This window comes from Diadema antillarum, unplaced genomic scaffold (genome assembly GCF_040938485.1).
Source record: "Diadema antillarum isolate AM-2024a unplaced genomic scaffold, OU_Dant_1.0 scf00000201, whole genome shotgun sequence".
In the NCBI taxonomy this organism is placed as follows: Eukaryota; Metazoa; Echinodermata; class Echinoidea; order Diadematoida; family Diadematidae; genus Diadema; species Diadema antillarum.
In genome coordinates this window covers 562,814-574,815 of record NW_027271090.1, presented here as the reverse complement: position 1 = coordinate 574,815, position 12,002 = coordinate 562,814, and the positions used below count along the sequence as shown (strand labels likewise).

Sequence of the window (12,002 nt, the reverse complement as noted above, 5' to 3'; positions counted from 1 at the left end):
GAAAAGGTACATCGATTGACGCAATTCAATCTCATTTCATTCAATCAAAATTCTTCTTCATTTGTCTCATAAAAATGTACAATATACGAGCTAAAGTTATTAAAAAACAAACAAGCAATATCATACAATGCAATATACTGCAAAATATGCAAGTAAGAATATAAAAATCATATATGCATATATATATGTATATATATATATATATATATATATATATATATATATACATAAATTGAGACCAATGAAATTTAATCACAATAATGAAAACGAAAAGCATTTTCCCAAATGTTCTTCCTTTAAATTGCACTGCAAATGCCTGTACAAAGATAACGTGTGCGTCTTCTGTCATTCAGCACACACACACACACAGATACACAAACACATTCACATCGAGTATTATCCATGAACATTGTACACGTTATGCATTATGTGTGTGCGTGACCACGACGTGTAGTACGATCAAACTGCACCGAGACTCGCGCAATGTAATCATGTAGAGTGTTTGATAATGGTTTATTGACATGATCAGTCATGAACCAGTTTGTGTTTGTCTTGAAACTGAAGCCAAAACTACACTTTTCCAAATTTTGAGATGTGTGATGAGTTTTGGTAATTTTTCACGTGTCTTCTGGTAATTTTGTTCTGCTAGGACCTGGCAACGCTGTTCCGAGCCTCTTTACACACATTCTCACACATAGAATTCGTTATGGACTTGACGGTATAATGCTTGTATGTACTTGAGTCAGCATGTCTTCTTCACATAGATCTCCTACTTTACCTAGTTTTCCTTCTCTTTCCTTTACTTCTTTTGTCCTTTGTACCTTGCTATGTTACCTTTCATTTTGTCCTCAGTACTTACATGGAGTCCTATCTCCATTGCGAGATGTGTTCACATTGGTATTTGTTCCCTGAAACAATAGGCGTAAAAAGTTTGAATTTATTTGCATATTTTTCAAGAAAATGTCATACAAAAAATAGTCATACATGTCATAAGGTACAGAAATTAAAAAATAAGAATTAAGTGAAACCACCACCTGAATGTACAGCTGTCTCGATGTGAAAACAAAAATAATGATTTGTTTAGAGTAGTAATTTACTGTTATCTTGAAAAGTAGGATATGATAATTTTTATAATATATATATATATATATATAATTATATATATATATATATATATATATATATATATATATACATAATGAGGCCTGCATAAAATCGATCTTGTTCAGTCGTAGGTCTCAGACTGAAATCAGGTACAAGTGTATAGGAAAATATGGAGCACGGATATCTATTTAGACCACCTTACACCTTGTACGCAGTATGCATCTTGTGGCCGGCTTCAAGGTGCTTTAATACGACGAATATGTTTAACAACTGAAGTGTAGTATCCTGCAAGGTTCATGCCATCTATGTAGTCTAGTGTGGAAATTACAAAGCGTGGGTATTCCCCCAACGGAAATAGAATGATATATTTCGCAATCCATGATGGCCATTGCTCTCTGTGTCGAAATATCAGCTGGTTGAGGAAAAGGGCGATCTGACACATTTTATAGTCTATTTTATAGTCGTTCTGTGTGCTCCCACGTAGTATAACAGCTTAGCCTATATACACAGTATGAGTTTGTGATTACGACGAGTTACACAGCTAGAGGTAAGTTTGATGCGATACATATGGTCATTGTGTCTTCTCAAGGTAGTCTTTTATTCGTAGTTATATGGGTTTGTTTGTCTAACTGATTATGATTTCTGTGAATGTTCAGGGAACAGTGATTTTGCGGATGCCTCCTTATGGGACCGGTGTATTGTAGCCTTGTATGACATTGCTCAACAGAATAATTTGATCTGATCTAAACAACGTAATGCTTAGCGTATAATGATGACTACTTGCATGGAAATTGGTGAAGTTTTATGTGCAGGGTAGGAGGAGATTTCTTAGCCAATGTCATCTAATTTACATATTTTGTTGCAAGTAACTCAATATATAAAATATTAGGGCCTACATATCATATAACATATACAACGCATTTTCGTGAAAAGGAGTGAACTGTTATTACTTATCTGTTATTCCCTTTGTTGGATTTTGCATTTTCCCTTCAAGTCAGCCTCATGACGTGTGCAATTGCAAATCAACCCTTATGATTCGTTGTGATAATCATTCAAGTTAATCTCAGACCATCTTGTGAAGGACCCTATACTTGTTGAAGAGGGTTAATTCTGCTTTGATATTTATACAGATTTTATCAGTGATTGTGTTTATCAAATCCCCCATCGAAAAAGAAGCAAAAACAAAAACAAATACCAACAAATAAACAAACAAACGAACAGTCAACAATAAACACACAAGTACACAAACAGATACAAAGGAATAAGGTATTTTCCGACTTGAGAGTATCATATTTTTTCAGGGTTTTTTTTTTCAGCTGCAGTATCACTGAACTTCCTTATGGTTTGTTTGTTTGTTTGTTTGATTGATTGAATAATTGATTAATTGATTTTCTTCATCGTGATGTCATACATGAATCAGAATTCTTTTCAGTAATACCTTAGAAAACATCAAGGAATTATTCAAAGGAGAAAAGATAAATGTGTACATTGGTTCCCTTACTAAAATATAAAGCATTACCAAATTTGCAAATAATTACCTAAGAAATCATGCAGAATAATGACTATAAGCGGATGCTTGAACAAGTGGCAGCCCAGGAAACATATTTACGCATAGCTTCGTACTTAGTTTATTAGAATGGAGGGAGTGAAAAAAAGTAAACATATATTAATGCATTCAGTTTTCATATTCCAATGCATAGATACCAATAAAAGTATGGTAAAATCATGATTATGATGAAAGGGTGATGATGAGGGGGAAATGTAATCATGAAGATGAATGTGATTGTGATTAAATGAAATGGTAGATAGGCATAGGAATATATGTATAATTTCTGTTTATTGTAGTAACTGTTGCAAATCTACTTCACAGTTACGATCTGATCACAACAAAACAAAATCGATGTTCACAGATTGTAGTCTTACAATGACATAATTTTCAGTCTCTCATTAAAAGAATATAACGTTTTACATGATTTAACGTTATCTGTAAAAATGATTACAAGGTGTTGTCCATTATGTCTTATGGTATTTTAAACAATTGATAACTTTGGATTTACTAGATGAAAATTTGGACAATTACGAGTGAGATAAGAATGATAAGTGTTATTCAGTTTTAAAAACTCATGAAACATGTGAAAAAAATCTTGGAGTAAATTATTCAAATTTTTAAACATAAAAGCAAACATTGAAATGCATTTATATCAAATGTATTCAATGTTTTAGCTGAGAGCTAATTTAAATGGGCTAAATATTGTCAGCCGGTACGGATACGAATGGCTTTCTTTTGTAATAAACAAATATAGTTGAGTTTAGTCTTTGCACTTTGCACTTGCCCACATTAGATTACAATAATAACAATGGCAATGCTTTTCCTGTAAATTGGATTTAAAACTACAATAAATGTACGCAATGTTTCTGTGTCTATCATTTCATTTCATTTCCATTATCTTCAGCATCATCAGCATTACTTTCATCTTCATTATCACATTTTCCCTCATCATTACCCTGTCAACATCATCATACATCATCATCATCATATTTCACGTTACTCTTATTCGTATCTATGCGCTAGGAATATAAAAATATAATGTATCTGTAGTGTTTTATATTTTGTAGTATTTCTCCATTCCGCAAACAATGTATTTTTTTTTTGTGTATTATGTAGATAGGTCCCTGGGCTGCCACGTGCTCAAGCTTTTGCTTATAGTGGCAGTCCTTCTTCCGCATAATTTCTCAGATGATTATTTGGAAAAATCGTAATACGATTTATATTTTGTTAATGAAATTATAATTAATTTACACATTGATTTTCCATCTTTGAATCATGTACTTGTAATCTGTTTACTGACATTCCATGTGATATTACTGAAAATAATCTTGATTTATGTATGCAATTGTGTTGGGAGAAAAATAAATCAAACAAACAAACAAAACAAACAAGGGAATTGTAAATCATAAAAGTCCCCTATTATTCGGTCACCTGATGAATACAGTAAAGCTGTCTCGAAAGTATAATCATGGTGGACATTGATTGTAGTCATAAATTTGATATATAAACATTTATATTATGTATATGTCATATAAATATATATTTTCAAAATATGTCTATATAAATAAATACATTCAACACAATATGTGGCCGTGCATCACAAACCAAAAAGAAAATTGCGCGATTACTCAAAATAGGTGACATGGGTCAACCTAGTTAATCTTGAGGATTTGAATTTTTCTGAAAGAGCCATTCTGATTCTATATTCCTAGTTTAGGATCATGAATCGAATGGGAAATGTCTTATTTAGCAGCTTTTCTAGAACATTGTTTTTAGTAGAATAGTTTGATTAGGTATGTCTTTTTGAGACCCCTCTTTCATTTCTTAGATACCCTTTACACATTCTTCACTGTTAACTTTAATTACTTCTGATATTATTATGCTACTGCTTTGAAATTTGGTATTATTTAGGAATTGTTGTTGCTATGGAGTTTTACATCATATTTCTTGTCCCATTGATTGAACAGAGCACGGTTTGGTAGAGATTAAGGACTTGAGTAGACCCAATACTCTACAGCCTCTTTTTCCAGTACACTCTTTTCCAGAATTTGGGCTCTCTTTCAAATAGTTAGATAGGTTAGGAGAGTCCATTTGAATTGAGCTTTAAATAATATTAAAGTTTAAAATCTGCTCTTTCACAATGTGCCCTTTTATAGCTAGAAATTCCTGTCTGACGACTTTTTGTTGATTTTGTGGTGCAGGGTCACATATATACATAACCTCTGACTACATTTATCGTTTGACTTTATTCTCATCCAGCCTAATATAACGATTTTGAATTCAGCATCTTTCGGTAGTGTTTTTCTACCATTCAAGCAGAGCGCGTGATGGAAAGGGCTCAAGCTGGCGCTTTTGCGCCTCACCGTGATGATACCTCCGGTTGCGTAAAGGCTGTGTTCCATCGATTCGTGGAAGCAGACAGTCCGTCGCCCGAGCTCCTTGCAGAAGTGACCGAAGTTCTCTCGCCGGAGATTCTAGGACACGCCTTCAGGAACTCTCAGGGGTTTGCGTCTTTTACACTTTACCATTTTCATTTCTCAGAGACCCAAACATACACACCTCATACACAATTCATGGATTATTATGTCATTTTCATTACTTAATATCTGTATTCTCCCTCATAATCATTTGTTGTTATTATTTTGATTATCTTTATCGATAACTGAATTGTCATTTCATAATCGTTATTATGACCTGTTTTTGACATTTTGTCAAAAAAAATGGACTAAGTGATAAAGATGCATCTTCTGAAATTGGTGCTGCAGTGCTTGCCGCCATATTGTTAACCTCCTTTAGTGCTATTTAATGTCAAATGAAATATTGAATTGACTGGCACTGATGGCATAAATTGAGTTGTAGACATTTTTTTCCTTGCGGTCCATGCCAGAAACTGTGATGGAATTAATGAAATGAAAATAAAAACATATTTTAAAATCATCGTAATCATTTACAGTCGCAGAGATCAGGGTAGATGACTTTTTTCATTAAGTCAAATTCTGTAATCTCATATAACTGAGTCACGACGAGTTTGTTTAGTAAGCATTTCTGCTGCATACTTCAAAGCAAGAATCAAAAACAAAAAGAGAATGATCGGAGGAAAATACTTAAAGGGGTCGTATAGCTGTGGTTGAGACCTAATTTCAGGTTTCTTACATTTGTTTGGTGAGATAATGAGAAACATCTAATGAAATGAAAGAGCATGTAATTTCATGAGGAATTCAACGTTTATTTGATGAAAATTGGTTTTGAAATGGCTAAGATATCCAAAACAGATAATAAGTGTGGGACCCACACTTTATTGCGATCGCTTTGTTTTACTTTGTTTTTGGATGTTTCAGTCATTCCAAACCCGATTTTTATTAAAAACTTTGAATTCCTCTTTAAATGGTATGCTCTGTACTATTTCATAAGTGTTTTCTTGGTATCTCGCAAAAAGTTAAAAGCCCAATTCTCATCTCCATCAATACTGTACCATCCCTGTAAGGACGATCACAATGTAGCTAAAACAAATTAACGCAGGCTAAGATTTATTAGAAATTAGAGATCATTGGATTTCTGACAAGCAAAAACATATTGAAAAGAGAACGAATAACTCTAAATCTCTTTTGATATTGCAGCGAAACTGATCAGCTGATAGATCTGGCGCAGGCTCGGCAAACTTTTCACATTCTGCGGCTGAAGGACTTCCACCTCAAACTGGTAAAATAATTAAAATTATAATTGTACGCAACGAAGATGCAGAAGTTAAGCTGTAAATCAATACGAGTCACATTAGATCACATTAGTCATATGATCTAACAAGCGTTTTAGTGTTCGATATTACTGTTCGATCAGAACAGTGAATTCTATTGATGCAGAAACCGATGCAATTGTCGTGTAAAAACTACCTTCCGCGTCATAGCATGTAACAAAAAGAATGAGGCCTCAAACACACCACCCTTCCCATACCTGATTGTATTAGAGGCACTTTTTATTTACCTTTTTTTCGTATAATTTCACGGATGTGAAAACAATTTCCCGGCTTTGGTTTGCAGGGAACTGAATTGTTATCTATAAACATTATAGTCTTACAATTATTAGCATGTCATGTAGATGCCTTGACAGATAAACATTTTGTGTTAAATAATGGGACTTCATGAGAACTGATTAGGCGTGACAGTTTCGCGTTACTTGGGTATAGTTAAAACTTATTAGCAACCTGCTGTTCCTGAAGATATTTTAAACTTCATACTCGTTTATCAGCTTTGTTCTTAAAATGAGATGTGGATGAGAACTCTCTTCTTCTGTATCGCTCGCACACACAATTGCGCACACTCACCCATGCAAGACAGAAGACATCTTTCGACTTGCTTCCTTATATCCATGCACCATTCGTCTGTCAGAAATAGTATTTTAGTGAACATGCCATGTTATATAGGAACACACCCTTACATGGGCAAACAGAAGTAAGATACAAAAACAAAATATTTTGTTTCTGTTTCTGTATCTTAAATGTTCCCCAATAAGGTCCTATCTGCATAATTGTGTTTTAAATTCGTTGCTAAAATTTTAGAGGGCAGCTGCAATTCGTTCTTAATAATTCGCGAATCAATAAGTAAAAGTCCAGACAAGCTCTATAATTTTAATGAAGTATACAATTGTACATGATATACTTGACATAAGTGTATGTGTGCGTGTATGTGATATACCTCTTTACATAATCTTCCCATGGAAGGTGGCAGACATTATTCATGAGCAATACAACGGATGCTGGTCGGGACTGTGCCACGCCCAATACGATCACACCCTTCTAAAGGCACTGTCTCTCATAATCATGTGCCCTGCCTTCGACCACCCGGACGAGGCGTGGTCTCGCAGAATAATCGTCCTCGTTGCCGAATGTCTTAACAAGCTTGGGACAAGCCAGCCGCTGGATGCCTTCGAAACTCTTTGTATGTTGTAATTCCAGGTTCCTATTGCATGAAAACTTTTTGCATGAAATCACTCCGCATGATGATGTATATAAATCTCAGGTAGATATTCCTTAGCAACGATGACCCTTAATTGGCAAACCCAAAGCTTGCCTAACCCAGCAAAAAAAAAAAACAACAAAAAAAAACAAAAAAAAAACACTATACAAACTGCTTTATAAAACAAGTAAACTTCAGATGTAGCAGGTGAAAAATTACATTATGTCGACGGCCTTGCAATTAGATTGAGCATGCAAAATTTGAATGCGTTGTAGAACATGTATTTGCAACAATTTGATCACTAGCCATGCATACTATGATTATTATTGCTTAGCTACCATCAATGAGGGTATACTAGGGTAAATTATCCTAAGTCTCTTTGTGAAGTTGTTGAAGTACATAGTGTACCCGGCAATGGAATGATTACTCACACACTCATAAGTACTACATACATGTACGCGTACACGCACATGTATGATTATGGCGGAAATGATTTCAGACTCAATGTTTGTTGTTGTTGACACACAGGCAATTGGTGGGAACACGATGACCGTCTACTGCGGCGGATGATTCTCGTGTTGAAGAAAGGGCTGCTTGCGCTGCGACGAAGCAGGGCGTACGAAGAATTTGGCACTGTATTCGTCTTGATCAACGCACTGCAACATCTCAATGAGGTAGAGTGCCAAACAACGCTTTAAATAGTCCTGTCAGCCCTAAAAGTCCTGACATAGACTGATGGGATAAAAAGGTCCCCCCCCCCCTCAAGGCTTTTTCTGTTCACCTCTGGTTACCAGGTTCTGCCTAAAGTCAGTGTTATACCATTGACTACGTAGACAGGCAAAATGAAAAGCTGACAAAGTTTCGAGTGCAAATGTAACACTTGTTCTTGGTTAAACCATATTTTTATGCATTTTGTACTTAATGTGCATTAATTGTTACATATATAATAAGACAGGTCTGGGAATATTTTTGGTGGTATTATTTGTATTCATGACAATCATAATATACAATCTGAATCTGAAGATGAGATGAGCGCTGATAATATGCATGTGGATACGCGTATATGGGACAAATTTTTGTCTGTTTACTTTTTTTTTATCCTTATTCTATTCTTATTCATGATTTTAACACTGAATTATCTATTCAACATTTCCAGAGAACAATGCATTACTCACAAAAACACATGCGTAGTACAAAAGCGTAAGAAATCCGGCCTCCCTGAGGTGCACTTCGCGTATTATATGACCCTTAGGCCTTTTCCAAGCAAATAAGGAATCACATCAGGAACTAAAAACAATTAATTATCTTCAACACATACACACACAAACACACACACACACAAACAAACACACAAAATCATGTCATATGATGCAGTGGCATATTTTTAGATGAATAGAACAATTTAATGAATTCAGCTTGAGCACACGAAGTGAATTATTATGCATGTTAATAAAAATGACTGGATCACAACAACAGCGACAACAATAATGATATACCTTCAATCTATATAAAAGTTTATGTCTGTTGTGGTTCCAATTGTTAACAAACATTAATATTTTATAAAGATGGAACATAATTCACTGCAATCGTTATATCAAGAGATATGTGCATTTCGGGTGTTTGGGGTATCTCCAAGGTGTTATACAGACCCAATATTACACAAAGCGTTAAAGCAAATAAGTTCCTCAATATTGTTGAAGGAAAGACGACAGAGAGTCAAGGAGAGTCGAGTCCTTAAATAGCTTTAATGGTGAGATTGTTCCAAAGTCTGGGTCACATAAATGATCTTTATCGGGTACTCTTAACAAGTTTGATTCAAAGTGGCAGTCACTCCAACACATTTTTGTGTAACCGATAATGAGAGAAAAGTTAAAAACAAAACAAAACAATGGATTTCGGCTGATATGGCTTAAGACATTAGTATGAGTTGGAAAATGCTGAAATTGAGACAATGAAATAGTCCATGGAGGTCTAAAAAGTTTTGGAGAAAAAGCATGTAGATGTACGTGCACGAGTTGTGACTATGTCACACACAAGGCCTCTATGTCCTACCCTTGGACAGTGATTTGCCTTTCTTCAGAAGGGAGATATGATCACACACAAAATTGCTCAGCCGAGGGAGGGAACTACATCGTTGCTCCTGTTCCATACCTTTATAGTGAATAACATGCTATAATAAACATCATACAATACCTCATCGATAGTTATACATTAATTGTTACTCCGTAGGCTGTGTACATAAAGTACTAATAAAAGTTAAGAATCGACATTTTCATATCTGCCTTCCTTTTATACCTTTTCGATGTCACAGAAGTTTTACTACTCTTCTTTTCTCGTCAGGCAAACGAAAGGAAGCACCGTATTGTATCCTATCGGATGTTTTACACACGGGACATCAGCGAAATAGAACTCCAAAATCATATGATAAAATATAACGGGGACAAGGCTCTAAATGTTCAACCAGTAAGTCCAAATTACCTTTGTTATATTAACAAATAGTATGCGCTTGTACAGGTGTATTTCATTCAACGGGATAAGTCTGACGAAACTATTATTATTAGTGGAAAAATGAGCAAAGAAAATGGGATATAAGCGGGATTCGAATCCGAGACCTAAGGATGCTAGCCCGGTACTCTACCGAATGAGCTATAGAAAGCACTAGTTCAGTGTTCGTCCCAGAAATCCTAAATTCTCAGTGTTCGGATGGTCAGAAGCTATAGCAGTGTGTTTGTGTGTGACACACACGCACACACTTAAACCTTGCATAAACCCGAAGGATAATTCAACTTGGGGATGAATACGAGGGATCATCGAAGTGATGATGCATCACTTCTTCGCTAATTGTTCCACTAATTATATTCTTTCTAGTCAGTTTTATCCTATCTGCATTTGTCACAAACTCAAGAAACTAATTGTTAATAAGACAAGTAAACTATACTAATACATCTCTTGTACGAATAACTAAATGTAAATTTAAAAAAGATACATTTGGGAGGGAATAAACTTATGAGAGACTAGGCGTACCTGATTATCGTACTGAAATTGCTAAAGGAATCATTTATTAGGTGAAAATGGTTTTAAGATGATTTGATTTAATTACAAATGTACAAATTAAGTTGATGGCAGTTTACTTCATCAGGTCGTGTAACAGTAGCCTTTAGCCTGATAAGGTTTTTTTTTCTGTATATGCCAACAAAGAGAATTAGGAAAGCTACCGTGATTTGTCATTCTCCTCTTGTGATTGTCTGACGCAATTCAGAGACCAATCCATCAAATGGTTATTTTTTTCCTTCCAGACATTCACCTGGATTCAGTATCTATTCCTACTTGATGTCAACACCAAGTGGAAGCTTCTCGAAATGTCAGCGGATATGGTTCGGGTAAGTTCATTCTATTATAGAAACAACCTTTAGAGAATTTAACCTTAAAAAAAAAAAAAAAAATCGGTATCGTGTTTCGGATTCAATGAAGGTTCGGTATTCCGAATGTTCGTTAATCCGAAACACACACACATTCTCTACACCTAGAGGTTCGTTCATCCGAAAATGCAAAAAGGGTTCGTTAATCCGAAGATTTGTGGAGTTATTCCGAAGGTTCGTTTTTCCGAAGGGTCGTTTATCCGAAAATGAAATATAATTCGTTTTTCCGAAGGCTCGTTTATTCGTAAACGAAATAGGGTACGTTATTCCGTAGATTTGTTATTCCGAAAATGAATAAAGGTTCGTTATTCCGAAAGTTTGTAAATCCGAAAAAAAATAAGGTTTGTTTTCCGAATGCTCGTTTTTTCGAAAGTGAAGTAGAGTTCGTTTTTCCGAAGGTTCGTTGATCCGAAAATGAAATAAGGTTTGTTTTCCGAAGGCTCGTTGATCCGGAAATGTAATAGGGTCTGTTATTCCGAAGATTCGTTATACCTTAAGTTTGTTAATCCGAAAATCCATTGTCTTGAATAAAAACTGCCAGGATATTACTCAAGGAAAGTTCGATGTTGTCTCAGGGGAGGATGATACACGTGTATATTTCAGGTAAAGCACGTCGTGTTGCGTGGAGAAGTGGCGTTATTCAATAATCTTGATTTTAATCCAATCTTAACAACGATTCATCTAAGCAATTGAATTTACAGCGTAGGGGATTGTGTGATTTTTCTATACCCTACCTTCAGACACCCTCACATTTTAAATGATAATAACAGTAACGACAATAAGATTGATACAGAGAATAATTAATACGTATTGACAAGGCTAAAAAGTAACGTTGATGGTGGTAATGGCAATAGTTATCAATAGTAACAATGATGATAACGCATGACAGCTGTAATTTGGATGGCTGTAATATCACAAGAACGTAGATAGTAATTCGTATCCTGGGCTTGAAGTGAATGCAAACATCGCTGTGTAACTTTT

General features: G+C 35.0%; 1 protein-coding gene and 1 long non-coding RNA gene across 2 annotated transcripts; both read left to right on the top strand.

The window, feature by feature from the left end:
- Positions 1-4,902: 4,902 nt before the first annotated feature.
- On the top strand, positions 4,903-7,595 carry LOC139723800 (uncharacterized). The gene is made up of 3 exons (XM_071635007.1): positions 4,903-5,156; positions 6,271-6,352; positions 7,368-7,595. Exons 1-3 carry the CDS (start codon positions 4,981-4,983, stop codon positions 7,593-7,595), a joined length of 486 nt encoding a protein of 161 aa, XP_071491108.1. The 5' UTR covers positions 4,903-4,980.
- A 541-nt stretch (positions 7,596-8,136) lies between these two features.
- LOC139723844 (uncharacterized) lies at positions 8,137-10,983 on the top strand. The gene is made up of 3 exons (XR_011710384.1): positions 8,137-8,276; positions 9,943-10,065; positions 10,899-10,983. It is a non-coding gene; the product is annotated as an uncharacterized lncRNA (long non-coding RNA).
- Positions 10,984-12,002: the final 1,019 nt, after the last annotated feature.

Excerpts from the sequence above, each read along its gene's own strand:
- LOC139723800 (XM_071635007.1), top strand. The coding sequence starts at position 4,981 with ATGGAAAGGGCTCAAGCTGGCGCTTTTGCGCCTCACCGTGATGATACC. Across the intron at positions 5,157-6,270 it reads GCCTTCAGGAACTCTCAGGG|CGAAACTGATCAGCTGATAG; the intron begins GTTTGCGTCTTT and ends TTGATATTGCAG. Across the intron at positions 6,353-7,367 it reads AGGACTTCCACCTCAAACTG|GTGGCAGACATTATTCATGA; the intron begins GTAAAATAATTA and ends TTCCCATGGAAG.